We start from the raw sequence: 26,262 nt of genomic DNA on the forward strand, positions 1-26,262 counted from the left end.
AAAAAACTATGGCAGTATTCTCCATTGAAATCCAAATACTAATTCAGTACTCATCTGCACGATTCTTTGCTTAAAAATAAAATGCAGGCAGGCACAGTAACTCATGCCTGCAGTCCCAGCACTTTGCGAGGCTTAGGCAGGAGAATTGCTGGAAGCCTGGTGTTTGAGACCAGCCTGGGTGACATAGCAAGCCCCCATCTCTACAATAAAAGTTTTAAAAAGAATGAGCCAGGCATGGTGGCCTCCAGCTACTAGAGGCTGCAGTGGGAGGACCAGTTGAGCCCAGGAATTCAAGGCCTCAGTGCGCTATTATTGTGCCACTGCACTCTAGCCTGGACAACAGAGTAAGACCCTGTCTCTAAAAATGAATAAATTAATTAAAATCAAATAAATTATTTTTTAAATAAATGGCACTGAATAGATTACATAGCAAAACTTGTGAGGACCTGTAATATAGAGAGGAAATTTTATAGCTCTAAATTCATTCGTTAGAATATTAAAGAAATTGTAAATAAAGAAACCAAGCATATAACCCAAGAAGTGGGAGAAAGAATAACTACAACAAAAACCCTAAGGAAAATGGGAGAGAAAAATAATTTTAGAATAAAAAAATCTAGATCAATAATCACAACCTGCTGTTTTGAAAACAAAATAGTAGCAGTTCTCATAAATAAAGGTATATGAACATGAATGCAAAAATGACATTGCTCTACAGACTTTACAGATTACAGGTTGAGCATCCTTAATTTGAAAATTCAAAATCTGAAATGCTGCAAATTCCCAAACTTTTTGAGCTCGACATGATGCTCAAAGATAATTTCAGACTTTTGGATTAAGTATGCTTACCTGGTAAGTGTAATGCTAATATTCCAAAATCCAAAACACTTCAGGGTCCCAAGCATTTTGGATAAGGGATACTCAGCTTATGTTTATTACTATTACACGTAACCTTTTAATAATTTTGAAAATTAAAATGAACATTTTAGTAAAAGGATTTTAATCACGAGAATGGACTCAAAGTGGCATAGAAATGGGTATTATATAAGGGATATAAAGCAAAAACTGTATCTAGGAAGGCTGGGGAAAAAAATTCTGTGGCCAAAGTCTCCTTTATACTCCCTTACCCCCCAGTCAGGTCCCTTGAGTGAATATTTCGGCATTCAATCACATTTTGCGTTGGAAAGAACAAAAGATGAAAATATATCAGCATTAGTATATTTTATAATTTTTAACTTTCAGATAATTAGATCTTTTAATTTTTAAAAGATATGGAAAACAAATGATTAAAAACAGACTAACTTATGAGCTCTTAAGATGCCACATATAAAATGCATCACTTTAAATATACAACTAATTTTTAAAATCCTGCAGATTAATCTGTTGTAGATATATATTGAATCCCACTTTCAGAGACTAAAATGTTGGGTAAAAAGTGCATTTTAGAACTGATAAACTACTGCATCAATGATTTTAATGGTTTCTTTAGATTTTCAAATTTGTTGATATTGGCAAACATAATTGGCTTTCAGTTTTCAGTCTCTCTATATATTTGTATTTCTATTCATAGTTTTATTTTTAAACCACTTTATTCTTCTAAATTGATTTGAAAGAGTCCCATTCATTTTACTTGTTTTTTTTTAAAAAAATCTTACCTGGGTTTTCTTTATGCTTTTGACAATTTTTGTTTGCTTTTTCTATTTCAAAAATATATTTCACTATTTTCTTTTTATCTGTGTGTATTTCTGTTGAGTACTTGTGCTTAGTTAATATATTTCAGTCCTTTTAAATTGAGAGCATTTAAGGCTACAAGATTTCCTTTGAAAATTGCTATATCTGGGGCCCATAGTTTTTCTTCTTCTTCTTTTTTGAGATAGAGTCTCGCTCTGTCACCAGGCTGGAGTGCAGTGGTGTGATCTCGGCTCACTACAGCCTCCACCTCCCAGGTTCAAGCAACTTTCCTGCCTCAGCCTCCTGAGTAGCTGGGACTACAGGTGTGCGTCACCACGCCCGGTTAATTTTTGTATTTTTTAGTAGAGACGGGGTTTCACCATGTTGGCCAGGATGGTCTCGATCTCTTGACCTTGTGATCTGCCCGCCTCAGCCTCCCAAAGTGCTGGGATTACAGGCGTCAGCCACCATGCCCGGCCCCATAGTTTTTTAAAAAATTAACTTCTAGATCATTCTTATTTTAATCTTGATTTCTTTTTGATTCACTAGTTACGTAGGTGTCTGTATGTTTGTGTGTGTTTCTAAATTTTCAAAAACTTGTGAAAAAGATTTAGCATATGAAATTATAATGTGCGTGATCTGTGAAACTTCATTAAAAAGTTAAAACATTAATTTATTATTTTTGGCCAAATACAGGTTAGGTTTTTAATATGTTTTATAGATATATGATGTGAAATGATATATATTCTCTATAAAACACAAAGTTCTATTTAATTATATTAAGCTTGGTGATTACATTATTTATATATCCTCTGATTATTTTATTTGTTTAGTTCTGAAAAGTGGGCACAAAATGCCCATCTATATTATTTCAAGGTCTTCGGTTAATATAGAGGTTTTTTTATGTTTGATTGCTGTATTTTTTCACTATGATGTTGAATTCCGATTTCTCTAATATTGAAAATTCTTTGGCCAGTAGAGCCACACTAGGTCTGTTGTATGTCAGCTTGTTCTAGGTATATGTCCTCATGAACACTATAACCCAATTTGTTTTTGTATTTTAATTGGAGCACATCATATATCTATAGGCAGGCTTACTCAATTCCTATGAAATCACCTTTTAAAATATATTTTTCTATTAAAGAGCAGAAAAGTAACTAAAATTCTCAAACTCTGTTGCTTTTTCCTATGTAGCTACTCGTCATGGTCATTAATGCATTGTTTCTCTTATCTCTCTGTTCCCTAAAGATTGAAGTTTTCTAAGACTCAGCCTTTGACACATTTACTATTTATACTTATTTGTTCCTTGGTGATTTCACCCCAATGGGTTTGTTTCCCTTGAACTCCACACTCATTACATTCAGTAGCCTTCTCTACACTTCTACTTGAATTCATTTTTATTTAGGTATATAAAATACTGATGGTAATAGCATAAATCCTAAGTGTTATACTTGATGAAGTAATATTGTACACCTATGTAAGCACTGCTCAGACTGACATACATTTACAGCCTAAGAAGGCTTCTTTGTGCTGCTTTGCTATTAATACTCCACTGCCCAGAAATAACCCCTCTCCTAATTTCCGTAACCACAGATAAGCTTACATGTTTTTTCAATTCAGGTAAATGGAATAGTACACTGAACCCTTTTTGTGTCTGGTTTCTTTTGCTCAACATTATTTCATGCAACAATAAGGATGGCTCTCTCAGACATAATACATTATTCATTTTTATTTATGTAGTGTTTTATGGGAATTGCATTGAGTTAGGGAAGCTGCAGTCTGAGGGAAAAGTTTCCAGAAGACTGCGCTCATTTTAGACACCAGCCACAAGTTCAGAGGTTCCAAGGACTACCTATACTTCAGACCAGCTGACTACAAATTTGGGAGTTGTCATGACTACCCTTGATAATTCAGTATAATAATTCACAGAATGCAAGAGAATAGTATACTTATGATTACAACTTTATTAATTTTAGTTTTTTATTTTTTTTGAGACAGAGTCTTGCTGTTGTCACCTCGGCTGGAGTGCAGTGGCACGATCTTGGCTCACTGCAACCTCCCTGCTTCTGGGTTCAAGCGATTCTCCAGCCTCAGCCTCCTGAGTAGCTGGGATTACAGGTGCCTGCCACCACACCCAGCTAATTTTTGTACTTTTAGTAGAGACGAGGTTTCACCATGTTGGCCAGGCTGGTCTCAAACTCCTGACCTCAAGTGATCTGCCCGCCTCGGCCTCCCAAAGTGCTGGAATTACAGGCGTGGGCCACCGCACCTGGCCTATGATTACAGATTTATTATAGTGAAAGGGTACAAATTACAACTAGCCAGAGGAAGAGACACATAGAATAAGTCTAAGAGGGGTCCAAAGATGAATCTTCTGGTCATCCTATCTCTATGGAGTCCTGGATGGTGATACCTCCTTCCATCTACAATGTGGAATAATAAAATAGAGTGTTGCAATCCAGGGAAGCTCACCTTAGCCTTTGGTTTCCAGTGTTTTTCTTGGGGTTTGATAACATACTGCCCTGCCCACATAGCTGACCTTTGTCTTTCTGCCCTTCTTGCTGGTTTGTCTAGTACTGTTTGTCTGCCATCTCCAGAAGTCAAAACTGAGATAGCATGTCTCAAAGCACTCATCATAAATCACGTTATACTGTTGGGTGGCCAAAAAAGCGCCCAGTCAAACCAAGACACTGCTATTGGGCAGGACATTCCAGAGGCCTAGAGATTACCTCCCAGTACTCACAGCAAAGGCAACACCTCTCTTTGGGTGAAGTTAATTTATCACTATACAGGAATATACTTTGATTTACTCATTCTTTGGTTGATGGGTATCTGTATTGTTTCTATAGCTCTGGGAACCTTATACGTGTCTTTATGTAGACATATTTACTCTTTTCTATTGGCGGTATACTTCAGAATGGAATTGCTGAGTCAGAGATAGGCCTATATTTAGTAAATGTCAGTTTTCCAAAGTGATTGTACAAATTTACACTCCCACAAAGAATCTGTAAGGGTTTCATTTGCTCTATATCCTCTTCACACTTAGTATTGTATAGTCATTCTAATGGGACTATACTAATATATTAGTTACTATAGTTATATATAGAAATATATAACTGTTATGTAAGTATGTAGAAAGTTGTATTTTCACTTCCTAATGACTAATAATGTTGAATACCTTTTCATATGCTTGCTTACTAGCTTTTTTGGTATCTTGTATGCAGGGTTGGTTAGACTTTGGCCGTTTTAAATGCGTATCGTGTCTTTTCCTTATTGCTTTGTGTGAGTTCTTTGTGTATTTTGGATCTGGATCTGAGTTGATATGTATGTCGCAAATACCTTTTGCTCTGTGGCATGCATTTCCACTCTCTTAAAGGTATGGGTTGATGAATTGGAGTTTTTAATTTTAATTAACTCCTGTTTATCAGCCTTTTTCTATATATGGCTAGAACTTTGAGTCTTAAATGTTTGTGTGTGTGTGTTTTTCATGCCTACAAACTCATGAAGGCATTCTTTCTTCCCCTAGAGGTTTTATTTCACCACTCACATCTTGCCTGGGATTACAGGCGTGAGCCACCGTGTCTGGCCTATGATTACAACTTTATTATAGTGAAAGGATACATATTTCAACAAGCCACAGGAAGAGACACATAGAATGAAGTCTGAGACAAGTTTGGTGTACAGTATGAGATTTAGTGGGTCAACTTTAATTATCAGTACTCCTGCAGATATCCAAGTTAATCCGGCATTATGTATTGAAAAGTAAATTCTTTCCCCCCGGTTATATTGCAGTTCTACCCACCTCTCATCACCTTTCCTGATAACATCCTGATCCTAACCATGGCTATATGTTACTTAGATATTTATAATAACCTCCTGATTTGTCTGTTTGTGTAGCCTTCAGGGCGTTCACAACAGCATAGCCACAGTGATTTAGATGTTATCACTTCTGTGCTCAGTTTCTGGAAAATTTGAGCAACAAATAAAGTGGTATTGGATTATAACCCAAAGTATAAAATAAATATCCATGCATTCATATTGATATGACTGTATTATCAGATAAATAACTAAATAAATGGAGGAGGTAAATCTCCAGTACAGAATTCCAAATACTTTATGCAGATATTCCGCCCTCAGGGAAGTGGAGCATAGCCCCTTGCTCCTTAAGTACGTGCTGTGCATAGTGACTTCCAAAGACTACTGTATGGGAAAAAGGAGAAAAGAGTAACTTCACACTGGAGAAACTTGACAAACACTCCCTCACTCAGGTGATCAAGACCAACAAAAAGTCATCATGCTGATAGTATGAATCCTTGATATCTCTGAGGAAAATGGCACTTAACCTCTGTGATCTTCCTCCTGCAACAACCTCAGTCTAATCATGAGAAAAACATCAGTCAAATCTTAGTGGAGGAACATTCTATGCTATACTGGCCTCCTCAAAATAGCTAAGATCATTTAAAATGAGGAAGAGAGCCAGGTGTTCTGGCTTGTGCCTGTAATTCCAGCACTTTGGAGGGCAGAGGAGGGTGGATCACTTGAGGTCAGGAGTTGAAGACCAGCCTGGCCAACATGGTGAAACCCCGTCTCTACTAAAAATACAAAAATTAGCTGGGCGTGGTAGTTGGTGCCTGTAATCCCAGCTACTTGGGAGGCTGAAGCAGGAGATTCGCTTGAACCTGGGAGGCAGTGATTGCAGTGAGCTGAGACCATGCCATTCTACTCCAGCCTAAGCAACAAAAGAAAACTCCATCTCAAAACAAAAACGAAAACAAAAACAAACAACAACAACAACAACAACAAAAAGGAAGAAACTGTCACAGCCAAGAGTAACCTAAGTAGAAATGATGACTAAATGCAATGTGTTCTCCTGCTTAGAATGCTGGAATAGAAAAAGGAAGAAAAGCTTAAAAACCTAAGAACATTTGGAATAAAGTGTAAGCTTTAGCTAATAATAATGTACCAATACTTGTTCATTAATTGTAACAAATGTACCATATAATATAAGACGTTTTCAGTAGTAGGGGAAACTAGGTGTAGGGTATATGGGAATTCTCTGTATTACTTTTATAATTATTCTGTAAATCTAAAACTGTTCTAAAATAAATTGTATATTTTACAATAGACAGAGAATGAAGTTGACTACTCAAATTACTTCTAAATGGCCGGGCACAGTGGCTCACACCCATAATCCCAGCACTTTGGGAGGCCGAGGCAGGCGGATCACGAGGTCAGATTGAGACCATCCTGGCTAACATGGTGAAACCCTGTCTCTACTAAAAATACAAAAAAATTAGCCAGGTACGGTGGTGGGCGCCTGTAGTCCCAGCTACTCGGGAGGCTGAGGCAAGAGAATAGCGTGAACCCAGGAGGCGGAGCTTGCAGTGAGCCGAGATTGTGCCACTGCACTCCAGCCTGGGCAATAGAGCGAGACTCCGTCTCAAAAAAACAAAAAAACAAATTGTTTCTAAATAGTCATTCCTGTGTATCCACAGAGCTGGATTTATCATGATTTGAGTAATGTTATTACATGGAGTCATTTATATCTAGATATTAGATCCATGTTTTACAAAAGGAACACACGTAGAGCCCAGACCACTGTTTCCTGACATGCTAGGCTAAAACTGAGATTTGAGACTCAGAATCATTTTGGTCCTCTTCAACATTTTACTGCATCTAATTGCACAACTCTACTTGTTGGTTCTCCTGAACTCTAGAGCCAGTAACAGTGACCCCAAAGTAATTCTCATGATTTTGTCTGAGGTAAAATTTAAATTCTTGGATGACTCCAAATCTGCAGAAATATTAATATAAAGAGAGAAAATAATGAGGTTATGTGGTGTATAAGAAAAACTGTAAATTTTACATGTGAAAAAGATTTCTGCTTATTAAAAAATACCAAAGAGGCCAAAAGATTAGGAAAAGTTACTGAAACAACAACACATGACAAACATTAACCTAACTATATAAAGAAATATATATATTTCTTAAGTATATAAAGAAGTTTGTAATCAGTAAAAATGACCAAAAATGTGATGGAGAAACAGAAGAGTTTATAGTAACATGAACACGCCTGTTAAACATTTGAACAAATGATCAGTTTCTCGCATAACACAAATAGAAATGAAATTGTAAATTGTTCTCCTGTCTTGTTTGATCAAAAGTTTGATAAAACATTTAATAGCATACATATTCCAGAGAAGATGTTTCCTGCTCTATCTCCCAACACATACAGTGTTACTATCACAATATAGTGTGAAACCGTCAAGGCAAAAATCTTTGATCTCTTTGCCCTGATGATATCTGTCTCTACAATATCCAGTACTCCCAGGTCATTCCTCAACCCAGGGCTCTTAACTTCAATAAAATTTATACACCCATTTTCTGTTCCCATCTACCACACTAAATTCTTGTGATCTTTCTACTCTGCACTCTGAAATCCACAGTACCTTATTAGCATAATGCCCCAACCTTTTAAAAAAGCATTCTTAATTTGCCTTTTATTCTTAATTTTTAAAAATTTTTATAGGTTTAGGAAGTTACAAGGGCAGCTGTGTTACATACATATATAGTGTAGTGGGGAAAGTGTTGGCTTTTAATGTACCCATTACCTAAATAACGTACATTGTACTCAATAGGAAGTTTTTTTTTTGTTGCTGTTTTCTTTGAGATGGAGTCTCGCTCTATTGCCCCCTGGCTGGAGTGCAAGGGCATAATCTCGGCTCACTGCAACCTCCACCTCCCACGTTCAAGCAATTTGCTCTGTTGCCAAGGCTGGAGTGCAATGGCACTATCTAAGCTCACTGCAACCTCCGCTTCTCAGGTTCAAGCAATTCTCCTACCTCAGCCTCCCAAGTAGCTGGGACTACAGGTGCCCACCACCACGCCCAGCCAGTTTTTCTATTTTTAGTAGAGATGGGGTTTCACCATGTCAGCCAGGCTGGTCTCAAACTCCTGACCTCAGGTGATCTGCCCACCTTGTCCTCACGAAGTACTGGGATTACAGGTGTGAGCCACCGTGCCTGGCTTGTTTTTAAATTCTGTTTATGTGATGAATCATGTATTGAGTTGCATATGTTGAGCCATCCTTACACCCCTGGAATAAAATCCACTCGACTGTGCTGTTATTATCTTTTTTTACATACTGTTTGATTTGGTTTGCTAGTATTTTGCTGAAGGTTTTGATGTCTATGTTCATCAGGGATATTGGCTTGTAGTTATTTTGTGTGTTTTACCCTTCCCTGGCTTCAGCACCAGGATGACACTGGCTTCGCAAAATGAGTTAGGGAGGATTCCCTCCTATAATTTTTGGAATAGTTTCAATAGTGCTGGTACTAAGTGTTCTTCCTTGCCTGTCTAGTAGAATTCAGCTGTGAATCTGTCTGGTCCTGGGCTTTTTGTTGTTGCAAGATTTTTTTCTATTACTGATTCAATTTCAATACTTATTAGTAGTCTGTTGAGGATTCCTATTTCTCCCTGGTTCAATCTTGGAAGGTTATGTATTTCCAGGTATTTATCCACTTCTTCTAGGCTTTCTAATATGTGCATATAGTCTCTGCTGATTTTTTATATGTCTATGTTATGTTATAATGTCACCTTATCATTTCTGATTGTATTAATTTGAACCTTCTTTTTTTCTTGGTTAATCCAGCTAGTGGTCTGTCAGTTTTACCTTTGCAAAGAACCAACTTTTTCTTTTATTGATCTTTTGCATTCTTTTGTTCTCAGTCTCATTTTCGCCTGCTCTGATATTTGTTACTGCTTTTCTTCTGCTAGCTTTGAGTTGGGTTTGTTTTGTTTTTCTCTAGTTCCTTGAAATGTGATGTTAGGCTATTCATTTGAGATTTCCCTATCTTTTTGGTGTAGGCATTTAATGCTATAAAATCCTCTCTTAGCACTGCTTTTGCTATACCTCAGATGTTTTCGTGTGTTGTGTCTCTATTTTCATTTATTTCCAAAAATTTTAAGTTTCCACCTTAGTTTCGTCATTGACCCAACAATCATTCAGGAGGAAGCTGTTTAAATTACATGTAACTATATAGTTTTTTTTTTTTTTTTAGACGGAGTCCCGGGCTGGAGTGCAGTGGCCGGATCTCAGCTCACTGCAAGCTCCGCCTCCCGGGTTTACGCCATTCTCCTGCCTCAGCCTCCCAAGTAGCTGGGACTACAAGCGCCCGCCACCTCGCCCGGCTAGTTTTTTATATTTTTTAGTAGAGACGGGGTTTCACCGGGTTAGCCAGGATGGTCTCGATCTCCTGACCTTGTGATCCGCCCGTCTCGGCCTCCCAAAGTGCTGGGATTACAGGCTTGAGCCACCGCGCCCGGCCAACTATATAGTTTTGAGAGTTCCTCTTGGTATTGATATCTACTTTTATTCCACTGTGGTCAGAGAAGATATTAGATATGATTTTGTTTTTTTTTAATTTATTGATACTTGCTTTGTGGTCCAGCATATGACTTGTTTCTGAGAATGTTCCATGCACAGAAGAGAAGAGTATATATTCTGTGATTGTTGGGTAGAATGTTCTTCAGATGTCTGTTAGGTTCATTTGGTCTAGAGTCCAATTTAAGTCCAGAGTTTCTTTGTTGATTTCTGTCCCAGTGGTCTGTCTAGTGCTGTCAATGGAGTGCTGAAGTCCCCTGCTATTGTTGTATTGCTGTCTGTCTCTTTTCTTAGGTCTAGTAGTATTTGTATTATGGATCTGGGTGTTACAATGTTGGGGGCATACATATTTAGGATTGTTTTATCTTCTTGTTGAATTTATCTTTTATCATTATAAATGACCTTCTTTGTACTTTTTAATTTTTGTTGGTATAAAGTCTGTTTTGGCCATCATAGTGGCTCATGTCTGTAATCCCAGCACTTTGGGAGGCCGAGGCGGGCAGATCACTTGAGGTCAGGAGTTCATGACCAGCCTGGCCAACATGGTGAAACCCTGTCTCTACTAACAATACAAAAAAAAAAAAAATTAGCCGGGCATGGTGGCACATGCCTGTAATCCCAGCTACTTGGGAGGCTGAGGCACGAGAATCACTTGGACTCAGGAGCTGGAGGTTGCAGTGAGCTGAGACTGTGCAACTGCACTCTAGCCTGGGCAACAGAGCGAGACTCTGTCTCAAAATAAAGTAAAATAAAATAAAATAAAATAAAATAAAAATAAAATATATTTGACTAACAATTTATATGTAAAAGGAAATTACAAATATATCAGACAAAATCATTCTAACAGGGTATTATGGGTTTAACTGTGTCCCCTAAAAAGATATGCTGAAGACCTAACCCCTGGTACTGGTAAATGTGACCTTACTTGGAAATAGGGTCTTGACAGATGTGATCAAGTTAAGATGAGGTCACCAGGTAACCCCAATCTAACCTGACTGGTGTCCAAATAAAAGACAAGACATACACAGAGATACACAGGGAGAATGCAATGTGAAGATGGAGGCAGACATTGGAATGATGTATGTAAAAGCCAAGGAATGCCAAGGACTGCCAGCAGTTAACAGAGGTTAGGAAAGAGGCACAGGACAGATCCTCACTCAGAGACCTCAGAAGGAACCAAAACTGTCAGCACCCTTGATTTTAGATTTCCAGGCTCTAAACTGTAAGAGAATAAATGTATCTTGTTTTAAGTCACCAAGTTTTTGGTACTTGGTACTTTGTTATTGTATCCTTTAAAAACTAATATGTAGGAGAACCTTTGATAATGTGTATCCTAATTTGTTCTCATTACCTGTTTTTTTTTTTTTTTTTTGAGACGGAGTCTCGCTCTGTCGCCCAGGCTGGAGTGCAGTGGCCGGATCTCAGCTCACTGCAAGCTCCGCCTCCCGGGTTCACGCCATTCTCCTGCCTCAGCCTCCCGAGTAGCTGGGACTACAGGCGCCCGCCAGGTCGCCCGGCTAGTTTTTTGTATTTTTAGTAGAGACGGGGTTTCACCGTGTGAGCCAGGATGGTCTTGATCTCCTGACCTCGTGATCCGCCCGTCTCGGCCTCCCAAAGTGCTGGGATTACAGGCTTGAGCCACCGCGCCCGGCCGTTTCATTACCTGTTTTAAAAAAATATATTATAAAGGTTAACAAAACGGTCTTACTCTGCTTTCTGTCATTCAACCAGTATGAATTCCCTCATGGCGAATGAGGTCAGAGCGACTACCAAAAGCCTTTCCACATTCCTTACAGTCATAGGGTTTCTCACCAGTGTGAATTCTCTGATGTCGAGTAAGGTTTGAGCTTTTATTAAAGGCCTTCCCACATGCATTACATTCATATGGTTTTTCATCTGTATGGATTCTCTGATGTTGAATAAGTTCTGAGCTCTGAATAAAGGCCTTTCTACATTCTTCACATTCATAGAGCTTCTCACCAGCATGAATTCTGTGATGGTTAGTAAGTGTTGAGGCACTATTAAAGGCCTTCCCACACTGCTTACATTCATAAGGTTTCTCCCCAGTATGCATTCTCTGATGCTGAATAAGCCTTGAGTGTTGAGTAAAGGCTTTCCCACATTCCTTACATTCATAAGGTTTCTCACCAGTATGAATTCTCAGATGTAGAAAAAGTTGTGAACTTTTAGTAAAGGCTTTTCCACATACTTTGCATTCATAGGGTTTCTCACCAGTGTGAATTCTCTGATGATCATTAAGGTTTGAGCAATACTTAAAGGCTTTTCCACATTCCTTACATTCATAGGGTTTCTCACCAGTGTGAATCCTCTGATGTTGAGAAAAATATGAACTACAACTAAAAGCCTTGCCACATGCCTTACATTCATAGGGTTTTTTACCAGTGTGAATCCTCTGATGTCGAGTAACGAGTAAGCCACGACTAAAGGACTTCCCACACTCCTTAGATTCATAGGGTTTTTCACCAAAATGAATTCTCTGATGTTGAATAAATTGTGATTTCTGATTAAAAGTCTTTCCACACATCTTACATTCCCATGGTTTCTCTTCACTCACAGTTTTTTGAGGTTGAGTAAGAAATGTGGGCTGAATAAAAGTAGATATGTCTTCATGGGTAAGTATTACTTGACTGAAATGTCTCTTCTTTAGAGATAATATCTTGGTCTCACACATTGATTCCAGATCTGAAAGAAAATACAAAGGCAAATACATTTTCCTATTCTGAGCAAGTTAAAACTTCTAAAAATGAAATGGGAGAATTAAACTGAAAAGAATATCTGAGAAATTACACATTTAGTTTTCAAAGGTGGCTAGGCAATCTGTAAAATTGACAAGAAAAGCACAGACATTAGGAGAGGTAATAAAAGAAGCTGAGGATATGGATTCGGAAAGTAGATGACCTCTATGATCCTCAAATTTTGGTTTGAACCACAGTCACTTTAAGCCTTGGTGAATGCACAGTGTTCAGCACCATCTTCCATATTATAGAGAGATTCAAATTTTTTATTTTTATTTTTCTTTGCCCCCACCCCAGATCCCCTACAGACGCTGCCTGAGACCCAGCTCTGTGTCTCCTCATCATACAGCTTGTGGAGCTCCGACTGCAAGGCCATTAGCATGGTCTGGCAGGGGTTCAGCTGGAGGGCCATGGAGGAGGACAGGCCAGCAGGATGCTGCCTCTGCTCCAGGGCATGCACCATGCGTGAGAGATTCTAATTATATACATATGTATAAACATACACTCACATACACAGAGTATGATACTGTATGTTTTGCAATTTGTAGATAATTGTCAGACATACATCAGAGGACTATTAAGAATAATAAATGTGTTGAAAGGCTTAAATGGCAGGGGTGGGTGGAGTTCAGTGACTATGCAAGGGTATACTGGCAAGTCACTAGCGTCCAACAAATGTAATATGCTGAACACAACTGGTGGGAAGAGTAGACAGGTAAATGTCTTCTGTGCATAAAGCATGATATGGGTTAGGGACTCACTGAAAATAATTTGCTCTGGAATTCTGTGATGTTGACCTTGGGAGAAAGAAATGAATCATTCAAGTCATAGCAGTGACTGAGAAAGAAGACAGCTCAAGTTTGAGACACAAGAGAGTTAAGACAGGATGAAATGTACTCTATGAGAAGAAAGGAAGTCCATGTCAACATATAAACAGTGAGCTCCAGTTCTATGCTTTAAGGCAATTACTTAACCTCTGAGCCCTCTATTCCTTGTTTATTGAAATGGGAATGACACTTAACTCATGATTGCTAAAAAGATGAAGAATAACGTATATAAATAATCTGATGTAAAGTAAGCACTCAGTATTGGTAGCTATTATTATGAAAGAATGCCATAGCAAAAACAGATACTGGGCAAATGAAACGGCTTGAAGACATCAAAATAAAGCCAGCTAGACTATCTCAGGTCCTCCCTCCACATGATCATTGGCCAAACTTAGTCTGGGTGAGTCCCTAAAAATCTCTTAAAGTTGTCCTTATTTAATTATTGAATCCCCTCTTTCCTAGACCACTACAGGAATCTCCTAATGGTCTCCCCAATATGTTCCAGCACCCTCTAATCCATTCAGCAACTCGTGTGGTATTTTGTCTCGCTTTGCCCTACTGAAAATCTAAACTCCTTGGTAATTACCAAGAAGACTCCAATAATGAGGCTCTTACCTACCTCTCCAACCTTGCGTTATACTCCACTTCCACTTGCTCAAGAAGCCCCAGTCCTTCAAGCACATCAAGTTCTCCCTGCCTCTCAGGGCCTTTCCACACGCATCTCCCCTTTACCTGGCATACCCCTCATCCTATCACCATTGCTGGCCCTGCTAATTGCTGCTTATCATTTGAGCCTCTGCTCAAACAGCATATCTCTAGAAGGCCATAACTGATCTTCAGTCTAAATTATGGTCTTCCTGTTATTAGGCCTCAGATCTTCCTGCTATTTCTTATTAATAGCACTTACTATTTGTAATATTATATAATCTGCATAGATCCAATGAAATCAAGAAATGTTTTATGTTTTCACTAATATATACTCAGCTCCTGGCAAACTACCTAAAGAATTACTGAGGCAATAAGTGAGTCTAGATTTATTGTTCTCAAGAATACATTTTTAGAGTGGGGTTACAAGATGGATGACTAGAGGCACCCAGCATTTACCTCCTCCACAAAGAAGGACCAAAACAGTGAGTAGATAATCACACACCAAACTGAGCATCTATGACAGAGCACTGGAATTCAGCAGGGAAGTAACAGGGAACTTCTGAGGCACAAAGAGAGAAGCAAAGCAGTTGGCCTGGCCAGGATCAGCTTGGAGCCAAGAGTGTAGGGGAAAGGTAAGGGAGACCACATTCCCACTGTGGACTCCTGCAATCCTAGCCACAAAACAGCCCCTCAGCCCTCACGGCCCTAAAACTAGTAAAGGGAGCTGCCCAGTGTCTACACAATACTGTTCTAGATAGAGAGTTCATGCTGGGTCCCTCCCCAAACCCAAGCAACTGCAGCATGGTATCATTTTGGAAGCCCAGCTCCCACCAGACTACATCCTGCCCGGGGACTCAACAGTTCTTCCATCTCTACATCCATGGAGCTCTGCTGGCTTCTCCCCATGTCCATGTAGAAGGTTACAGCACTGCAATGATGGCTGGAACCATCGGTGTGGCTAGGTCCCCAGTACTCCAGTCCAGCACTCAGAGTCCTACATTCCTGGAAAATGAGCAGTACAGCAGAGTTGGAAGCTGCCTTTGGGACAGAGGGAGCTGAAGTGTGTGCTTCCCAGAGCCTGAGAGTCACCTGCCTGGGGCCACTGCCACTGACAGGAACACCACTACTTCCAAGCAGCTGGATCCCTATGCATCTGCAAGTGCCTTCAGGGGCCTTAAGACTAGTGCTGGGCAGCATCAAAGGGCCTAACATCAAGCCTACCTGGCCCACCAAAGCTGCTGCCTCTGCACATCATCTGAGGGTTTGGGAATCAACCGACCTTGCTGGCCATTGCTGGTGCCCACATGCACCAACCATCCCCGCAAATGAAGAAAGGCAGAGCCAATGTGCCACCAGGGCCCGAGCATGCTGTCTGGAGGCATGGGAATTGACTCACCCTACCCACTACAGCCTGAATCCACACGCACCACTCGGAGGGCGAGAAGACAGGGTTTCCATGCCTGGTACTGCCCCTGCCACTGCCTGTATGCAATGTCCAGGGGTGTGGGGATGAATTCACTCCTCACACTGCCACCAATGCCTGAACATATCTTCTGGGGGCCTAATTATGGGTTTTCTTAGCCTGCCAGTGCCCACCATCTATCGTTTGGGAGCCCAGGGATTGACTCAGCCCACCCACCATCACTAGCATCCATACACCCCTGCCAGTGACCCGAGGACAGGCCAGCCTAGCCTGCTGCCAACACCACTGCAAGCATCAAAATGTACACACCACCTAGAGGAACAGAGACTGGCCCATCCAGCTTGCCATTGCCACTGCTGGTGCCTGCATATGTTGCTTCAAAGCCCAAAGAGTTGGCTAACTAATGTTATTGTCATAATCAATGCCATACATGCCAACAAGGAGCCCAAGGACCTGCCTTCCTTCCTGGCCCACTGCTGCTACTGCCAGCACCTGAGTAAGCAATCTGGAGGCCCAGGGATCAACCTTTATGGAGCAGCTACCAACAGTGTCTGAATACACCTCCTCGGGCCCCATGATCCAGCATGCCCAGGCTATCACCAACACCACTGGGGCCTACAGACCAGCATAGCTGGCATCCCTATCCCAGAAAAGCCTAATCACAGCTTCCACTAACAACCAAACCCTAAGTCACTGAGGAACTCACAGACACTGCTGCCACTGATTGCAGCCAAAGAAATCATATGGAGATTATACCACTGCATCCACCTAGAACGAAGCCAAAACAACCTACCCAACCAACACTATAAATACATCTGTAGGAAAAAGGTTTTCCTTATGAAGACAAATCCATAAAATTGGAAAAAATGACCATAACAAGAAATACATAGATATCAATGTAAGGATAAAAGAAACATGAGAAAGCATGGAACCATGACATCTCCAAAGTAACACAATTAATTCTCCAGCAACAGATTCCAACAAACAATAAATCTATCAAGTACCTGAAAAAGAATTCAAAATAATGATATTAAAGAAGCTCAGTGGGACCCAATAGAACATGGATAAATACCAAAAGAATCAGAAAAAACAATTCATGATCTGAATGAGAAATTCAGCAGATAGATATCATGAAAAAGAACCAAACAGAAGTCCTGAAGCTGACAAATTTCAATGAATGAAATAAACACAATTGAGAGCTTCAACAATAGACTAGATCAAGCAGAAGAAAGAATTTCTGAACTTGAAGACAGGTTTTTAAAAATAATCCAGGAAGACAAAAGTAAAAAATAATAAGTAATTTTTAAAACTGAAGAAAGCTTAGGTGACATATGGGACATCATAAAGCAACCAAATATTCAAATTTTGGGTATTCTAGAAGGAGAAGAGATGGGCAAAGGCATAAAAACCTATTTAACAAAATAATAACTGAACACTTTCCAAGTCTTGTAAGCAATACAGACATCCTGATACATTTGGGCTCAATGATGCCCAAATAGATTCAATCCAAAAAGGTCTTCTAAGGTCCATTACAGTCAAACCGTCAAAAGTCAAAGACAAAGAGAATTCTAAAAAAAGCAAGAGAAAAGCATCAACTCACATATAAGGGAGCCCTCAGGCATCAAGTCACATATAAGAGAACCCTCATCAGACTAGTACCAGATACCTTGGCAGAAACCTTCCATGCCAGGAAAGAATGGGATGAGATATTCAAAGTGCTGAAAGAAAAAGCACTGTCAGCCAAGAATACTATACCTAGCAAAGCCATCCTTCAAAAATGAAGGAGAAAGTTTTTTGCAGAGAAGCAAAAACAGAGAAAATTTGTCACAACTAGGGTGACCCTATCAAAAATGGCAAAGGGTGTCCTACATCTGGAAGTGAAAGACATATCTACCATCATTAAACAAATGAAAATAAGCTCACTGGTAGAGCAGATATACCAATGGAAAGAGAAAGGACTCAGATGTAACCATTACATAAAACCACCAAACCAAATGATGAGAGAAAAGAAAAAGGATATAAAACAACCATACAAAAAATTAACAGATTAGGAATAAATCCTCACCTATTAATAATAACTTTGAATGTAAACAGCCAAATCCCCCACTTAAAAGATACAGTCTGGTTGAATGGATAAAATAAGTATGACTCACCTATATACTGGCTGTGAGAAACTCACTTTATCTATAAAATCACAGACAGAAAGTGAAGGGATGAAAAAAAAAATACTGCACACAAACAGAAACCAAAAGCAAGTGAGAGTAGCCGTACTTAAATAAAACAGACATTAAGTAAAAAACTGCAGAAGAGGCAAAGAAGGTCTTTATAGAATGATAAAGGGATCAATTCAGCTAGAAGATATAAAATTCTAAATTTATAGGCACCCAACACTGCAGCACCCAGATATATAAGCAAATATTATTAGATCGAAAAAGAGAGATAGGGCTGGGTGTGGTGATCATCAAAGATCATCAAAGACTACTACAAGCAACTACTACAAGCTCATGCCTGTAATCCCAACTTTGGGAGGCCAAGGCAGGAGGATCACTTGAGGTCAGGAGTTCAAGACCAGCCTTTCAAACATGGCAAAACCCTGTCTCTACTAAAAATACAAAAATAAGCTGGGTGTGGCCAGGCGCGGTGGCTCATGCCTGTAATCCCAGCACTTTGGGAGGCCGAGGCAGGTGGAACACGAGGTCAGGAGATCAAGACCATCCTAGCTAACATGGTAAAACCTCATCTCTACTAAAAATACAAAAAATTAGCCAGGCGTGGTGGTGGGTACCTGTAGTCCTAGCTACTCGGGAGGCTGAGGCAGGAGAATGGCGTGAACCTGGGAGATGGAGCCTGAAGTGAGCTGGGACTGCACCACTGTACTCCAGCCTGAGCGACAGAGCAAGGCTCTGTCTCAAAAAAAAAAAAAAAAAAAAAAAAAAAAAAAATTATCTGGGCATGGTGGCATGCACCTGTAATCCAAGCTACTCAGTAGGCGGAGGCAGGAGAACTGCTTGAACCTGGGAGGCAGAGGTTGCAGTGAGCCAATATTGTGCCACTGCACTCCAGCCTGGGCAACAGAGCGAGACTCTGTCTCAATAAAACAACAAAAAAAGATAGACTCCCATAAAATAATAGTACAGGACTTCTACATCCCACTCTCAGCATTAGATAGTTTGTCTAGATAGAAAATCAGCAGCTTTGGATTTAAACTGGACATCAGACCAAATGGACCTACCAGACACTAACTGAACATTTTATCCAACAGCTGCAGAATACACATTGTTCCCATCAGCACATGGAACATCCTCCAGGAAGAGACCATATGTTAGGCCATAAGACAAGTTATAACTAATTTTTAAAAATCAAAATCATATCAAGTATCTTCTCAGACTACACTAGAATAAAACTAGAAATCAATAACAAAAACTTTGTAAACCACACAAATACATGAAAATTAAACAATGTGCTTGCTCATGCATGCCCACTGGGTCAATTAAGAAATTAAAGATCATCAAAGACTACTACAAGCAACTATATGCTAACAAATCAGATAACCTAGAGGAAACAGAAAAATTCCTGGATACATGAAAACCTACCAAGATTGAACCAGGAAGAAACAGAGCAGAAGAACCTGAGCTGACCAATAACAAGTCATGAGATTGAAGCAGTAGTAAAATGTCTCCCAACAAAGAAAAGCCCAAGACTAAATGGCTTTACTGCTGAATCCTACCAAAATTACAAATAACTAACCTAAATTTTTCTCAAACTATTCCAAAAAATGGAAGAGGAGTGAATTCTTCCTAATTCATTCTACAAGGCCAGCATTACCCTGATACGAAAACCAGAGAGGGACACGACAACAACAACAAAAAAGAGTTGATATCCCTCATGAACATAGACCCAAAACCCCTCAATGAACTACTAGCAAACAAAATCCAATAATACAACAAAAAGATAATATACAACGATTAAGTGAGATTTTTCCTGAAAAGTGCAAGGATGGTTCAACGTGAGCAAATCAATAACATGATGTATCAGATCAACAGGATGAGGGACAAAAACCATATGATCAGCTCAATAGATGCAGAGAAAGCATGTGATAAAGTTTAACATCTCTTCATTATAAAAACCTCTCAACAATCAGGCATTAAAAAACATATCTTAATGTAATAAAGACCATATGTGACAAATCTACAGCTAACACCATACTGAATGGGGAAAAGCCGAAAGCCTTTCCTCTAAGAACTGGAACAAGACAAAGAAGCTCACATTCACCACTGTTATTCAATATAGTACTGGAAGTCCTATCCAGAGCAATCAGGCAAGAGAAAGAAATAAAACGCATCCAGACTGGATAATAGAAAAGTCAAACTGTCCCTTTACGGATGACATGATCTTACATATATATAAAAACCTAAAGATGCTACCAAAAATTCTTGGAACTGATCAATGAAATCAGTAAAGTTGCAAGATACAAAATCAGTATACAAAAACAAGTAGTAGGCTGGGTATGGTGGCTCACGCCAATAATCCCAGCACTTCAGGAGGCCGAGGTGGGTGGATCACTTGAGGTCACGAGTTTGAGACCAGCCTGGCCAACATGGTGAAACTTGACTAAAAATACAAAAATTGGATAGGTGTGGTGGCAGGCACCTGTGGTCCCACCTACTCAGGAGGCTGAGGCAGAACTGCTTGAACCCAGGAGGCAGAGGCTGCAGAGAGCCGAGATCATGCCATTGCACTCCAGCCTGGGAGACAGAGCAAAACTCTGTCTCAAAAAAACAAAAACAAAAACAAAAACAAAAAAAGGATTTCTATACATCCACAATAATGAATTAGCTGAAAAACAAATCAAGAAAACAATCCCATTTATTAATATAATAGCTACAAAAAACAACCTAGAAGCAAATTTAACCATGAAGTAAAAGACCTCTACAAGGAAAACTGCAAAACACAGATGAAAGAAATTGAAGACAACACAAACAAATAAAAAGATATTTACATACTCATGCACTGGAAGAACTATTGTTAAAATGAACATATTTCCCAAACCAATCTACAGATTCAATGCAATACCTACTGAAATACCAGTCAGTTTTTACATGAACAACAACAACAAAAAAAATCCTAAAATTTGTAGGGAATCATAAAAGATGCCAAATAGCCAATGCAATCTGTAGCAAAAGAACAAAAGTGGAAGAATCAAAGTTCAAAATACACTACAAAGCTGTAATAACCAAAACAGCATAATAAAGGGTACTTTCATAAACAGGGTACTGTCATAAAAACAGACTCAAAGACCAAAGGAACAGAAGAGAGAACCCACAAATAAATCCATGTATTTATAGTCAACTGATGGTTGACAAAGGTGCCAAGAACAGACATTGGGAAAAGGACACCCAGTTCAATAAATGGTGCTGGGAAAACTGGATATCCATAGAGTGAAGAATGAAACTAGATTGTATCTCTCACCATATACAAAAATAAACTCAAAATGAATTAAATACTTAACTATAAGACCCCAAACTATAAAACTACTAGAGGACAACATAGGGGAAACACTTCAGAAGAATACGCAAATATATTTTAGATAAGACCTTAAAGATATTTTAAATAAGGGGCAAACAACAACAAAAAAGCCAAATTGGACTATATTGAACTAAAATGTTTCTGCACAGCAAAGGAAACAATCAACAGAGTGAAGAGACCTGTAGAATGGCAGAAAATATTTGCAAACTCTTCACCTGAGAAGGGACTAATATCCACAATTCACAAGGAACCAAAAAAACTTACTAGCAGGGCCACAGTGGCTCATAACTGTAATCCTAGCACATTAGGAGGCCAAGTCAGGAGGATCACTTGAGGCCAGGAGTTTGAGACCAGCCTGGGGAACATAGGGAGACCCCCATCTCTATAAACAATTTTAAAGTTAGCTAGGTATAGTGGCATGCACCTGCAGTCTTAGCTACTTAGGAGGCTGAGGTGGTAGAATCCCTTGAGCCTGGGAGTTCAAGGATGCAGTGAGCTGTGGTCACGACACTGTACTCCAGTCTGGCTGACAGTGAAACTCTCTCACATACACAAAAAAAATGACACTGGGCACATTCTATTAGTAAAATAAAAAAATACACATATATATATAAAACAATTGATAAATATTCAAAGTGATGGGTATCTAAATACCTTGATTTGATCCTTATACATTGTATGAATGCATCAATCTATCCCTTGTACTCCATAAATATGTATAACTTGTATCAATAAAAACTTAGGAAAAAAAGCTCATGAGAAATCTAATGTATAGCAGGAGGACTACAGTTAGTAATACTCTATTGTATACTAGAAATTTGTCAGGAAAGTAGGTTTTAAGTACTCTTACCCTAAACAAAAAAAGAAAGAAAAAAATTATAGTTATTTGATATGACCTGCTTAACTACAGTAATTATTTCCATATGTATGTGTATCAGAACATTATGTTGTACACCAAGAATTTATACAATAATTTTAAAAAAAGGTCCATATACAAACAAAATTTTTAAAAACACATATAAAAAATAGAGTAACAGTATTTGCTAGCAAAACAGGGTGACTGTAGTCAAAAATAATTCAATTGAACATTTAAAAATAACTGAAAGAGGCCGGGCATGATGGCTCATATCTGTAATCCCAGCATTTTGGGAGGCTGAGGTGGGTGGATCACTTGAGGTCAGGAGTTCAAGACCAGCCTGGCCAACATGGTAAAACTCCATCTCTACTAAACACACACACACACAAATTAGCTGAGTGTGGTGGTACGTGCCTGTAGTCCCAGCTACTTGGGAGGCTGAGGTACGAGAATCACTTGACCCGGGAGGCAGAAGTTGCAGTGAGCAGAGATCACACCCCTGCACTTCAGCCTGGTGATAGAGTGAGACTCTGTCTTAAAAAACAAAACAAAACAAAACAAAAAAACCTAAAAACTAAGAGTACAATTAGAGTGTAACACAAAGGATAAATGCTTGAGGTGATGGATATCGCATTTCCCCTGATATGAGCATTGCTTGCCTGTACCAGAATATCTCATGTAACCCATAAATATACATACCTACTGTGTACCCAAAAAATTAAAAATAAAGATTAATAAATAAATAAAAACACAGGCCAGGTGTGGTGGCTCGCTCCTGTAATCCCAGCACTTTGGAGGGCTGAGGGAGGTGGATCACTTGAAGTCAGGAGTTCAAGACCTGCCTGGCCAACATGGTGAAACCTTGTCTCTACCAAAATACAAAAATTAGCTGGGTGTGGTAGCATGAGCCTATAATCCCAGGTACTCAGGAGACTGAGGCAAGAGAATTGCTTGAACACAGGAGGTAGAGGTTGCAGTGAACTGAGATTGTGCCATTGCACTCTAGCCTGGGGAACAGAGCAAGACTGTCTGAAAAAAAAAAAAAAAAAAAAAAAAGATAACAAGTGTTAGCAAATGATGTGGAGAAACTGGAACCATCATACACTGCTGGTGGGCATGTAAAATGGTGTGGCCATTTTGGAAAAGAGTCTAGCAGTTCCTCAAATGGCTAAACACAGAGTTATGATATGACCCAGCAATTGTACTCCTAGGTAGAAACCTGAAAGAACTGAAAGCTTATGTCCACACAAAAACTTACAGACATGTTCATACAACATTATTCAAAATAGCCCAAAAGAGGAAACCCAAATGTCCATCAACTGATCAATGGATAAATGTGGTATATCCATAAAATGGAATAGTATTTGGCAATAAAAAGAAATGAAATACTGATACATGCTACAACATGGATGAACCTTGAAGAGCATTAAGTTATGAAATACGGAATTTGCAGAAGACCACATATTGTACAATTCCATTTCTATGAAATGTCCAGAATAGGCAAATCCATGGAGAAAATCAACTCATGGTTGTGTGGGGCTGGAGAGGGGTGGGAGTAACAGCTAGAGTGTACAGGGGTTTTTCTGAGGTGATAAAAATGTTCTAAAATTCATTATGGTGATGTTTATACAACTCTATTACATTAAAAGTCACTGAATTGTACTTTTTTTTTTTTTTTTTTTTTTTTTTTGAGATGGAGTCTCGCTCTGTCGCCCAGGCTGGAGTGCAGTGGCCGAATCTCAGCTCACTGCAAGCTCCGCCTCCCGGGTTTAAGCCATTCTCCTGCCTCAGCCTCCTGTGTAGCTGGGACTACAGGCGCCCGCCACCTCGCCCAGCTAGTTTTTTGTATTTTTTAGTAGAGATGGGGTTACATCATGTTAGCCAGGATGGTCTGAATTGTACATTTTATGTGGGTGAACTGTATGGTATGTGAATTATACCTTAATAAAGCTGAAAATAAAACAAAAAAATTAAAAGAGCGCTACTCTGGTTCATAGACAGCAGGGGTTAGGCAACTTTTTTATAAAGAGTAAGATAGCATCCTGTGTCTTAAATGGGTGAGTTGTATGGTATGTGAATAATATATTGAATAAATCTTTTATTAAAAAAAAAAGATAGCAAATCTTTTCAGCTTTGTGGGCTATTCAGGTGTGTGACTGTAGTGCAAAGACAGTCACAGAAAACTTCTAAAAGTTTGAATGTGCTAGCCTTAAAAACAAAAAACAAGCCTTTCCAACTTGGACCTGGCAGAATGGTTCCCGCAAAGAAGGGTGGCGAGAAGAAAAAGGGCCGTTCTGCAATCAACAAGGTGGTGACCCGAAAGTACACCATCAATATGCACAGCGCATCCATGCAGTGGGCTTCAAGAAGTGTGCCCTCGGGCACTCAAAGAGATTCAGAAATTGGCCATGAAGGAGACGGGAACTCCAGATGTGCGCATTGATACCAGGCTCAACAAAGCTGTCTGGACCAAAGGAATGAAGAATGTCCCATAACGAATCCGGAATGTCCCATAACGAATCCGGAATGTCCCATAACGAATCCGTGTGCGGTTGTCCAGAAAATGTAATGGGGATGACGATTCACCAAATAAGCTCTATACTTTGGTTACCTATGTACCTGTTACCACTTTCAAAAATCTACAGTCAATGGGATGAGAACTAATCACTCACTGATCGTCAAATACATAAAATAGTTATAAAATTGCAAACAAAACAAGTTCCCCCCTCCCCCGCAAAAATAACCCCACAACCTCACAAGAACTGCTAGCTCAAAAACAAATTTTTAAAAAGACTGGCTTAATAATTCTGGTTTAAAAATAACTATATCTCTTCCTCCTGATTTTATCAGTGCAAAATGTAAATTTTAAGATTATAAAAACTAGGCTGGGTGCTATGGCTCACGCCTGTAATCCCAGCACTTTGGGAAGCCAAGGCAGGCGGATTACTTGAGCTCAGGAGTTCGAGACCAGCCTGGGCAACATGGCAAAATCCCATCTCCACAAAAAATACAAAAATTAGCCAGTCATGGTGCTGTGTACCTGTCGTCCCAGCTACTAGGGACGCTGAGGTGGGAGGGTCACTTGAGCCTGGGAGAGGTGGGTGTGTGGGAGGTTGCAGTGAGGCAAGATGCACCACTACACTCCAGCCTGGGCAACAGAGCCAGACTCTGTCTCAAAATAAAATAAAATAAAATTATAAAAACTAAAATTATGTGTTAAATCAAATCAAATTATAGTTCTGTCAGACTTTTTGACATCAAAGTAACTGTTGGGCTGGGTACGGAGGAACCTGTCCCAGCTTCCTGAGTAGCTGGGATTACAGGCATGTGCCACCATGCCCAGCTAATTTTTGTATTTTTAGTCGAGACAAGGTTTCACCATATTGCCCAGGCTGGTCTCTAACTCCTGACCTCAAGTGATCCACCTGCCTCGGCCTCCCAAAGTGCTGGAATTATAGGCTTGAGCCACCGCGCCCGGCCGCCTTGTTTTTTATGTTAGAGGATGGCTATACCTTTGGGTAATGTAAATAAATACATGTGGTTTTTTTTTGCTTTGTTTTTGGGTCAAGGCTAATTTTAGTTATGGTATGTGCAGGGCACAAATGTGCAAAAAGGCATTTCTGTCCTTTTTATAAAGGCTTATAAGGAACGTGGGTGGCTGTTGGGGGAGTGGTATCACATGAACTCAGGAGTCTGTTAAAATGTTTATGTATCACAGTTCTGAATTATCTACCTCTCACATTTTTCTGTGATTAAACATTATAATTTGAATAGCTGAGACTATCTGGGAATAATCATAACAGAAATGTAATAAATATGCTTTTGTTATCAAGGAAATTATAGGTCAGGCGTGGTGGCTCACACCTGTAAAACCAGCGCTTTGGGAGCCCAAGGTGGGTGGAACACCTGAAGTCAGGAATTCGAGACCATCCTGGCCAACAGTGAAATCCTGTCTCTACTAAAAATAAAATTAGCCGGGCACGGTGACAGGTGCCTGTAATCCCAGCTACTCGGGAGGCTGAGGCAGGAGAATCACTTGAACCTGGAAGGCAGAGGTTGCAGTGGGCTGAGATTGTACCACTGCACTCCAGCCTGGGCAACAAGAGTAAAACTCTGTCTAAAAAATAATAATAATAACAATAGTTTTGTCTTTAAAAAACTAGTTGTTCCAAAAT

At 39.5% G+C, this 26,262-nt stretch overlaps 1 protein-coding gene and 1 pseudogene across 2 annotated transcripts in view; one reads left to right on the forward strand and one right to left on the reverse strand.

Annotated features, from left to right (window-relative positions):
* Positions 1-10,753: 10,753 nt before the first annotated feature.
* The window catches only part of ZNF829 (zinc finger protein 829), a 29,211-nt gene continuing 13,702 nt past the window's right edge, over positions 10,754-26,262 (reverse strand). For both annotated transcript variants that reach the window (XM_010385669.2, XM_030942994.1), the window contains exons 6-7: positions 11,715-12,754; positions 10,754-11,402 (exon numbers count right to left, since the gene is read on the reverse strand). In XM_010385669.2, coding sequence (XP_010383971.1) covers positions 11,775-12,754 — 980 coding nt within the window. In that variant the 3' untranslated portion in view covers positions 10,754-11,402; positions 11,715-11,774. The remainder of the gene's footprint in view (positions 11,403-11,714; positions 12,755-26,262) is intronic.
* Positions 24,286-24,781, forward strand: LOC104679967 (annotated as a pseudogene).

This window comes from Rhinopithecus roxellana, chromosome 12, assembly GCF_007565055.1.
Source record: "Rhinopithecus roxellana isolate Shanxi Qingling chromosome 12, ASM756505v1, whole genome shotgun sequence".
Classification (NCBI taxonomy): Eukaryota; Metazoa; Chordata; class Mammalia; order Primates; family Cercopithecidae; genus Rhinopithecus; species Rhinopithecus roxellana.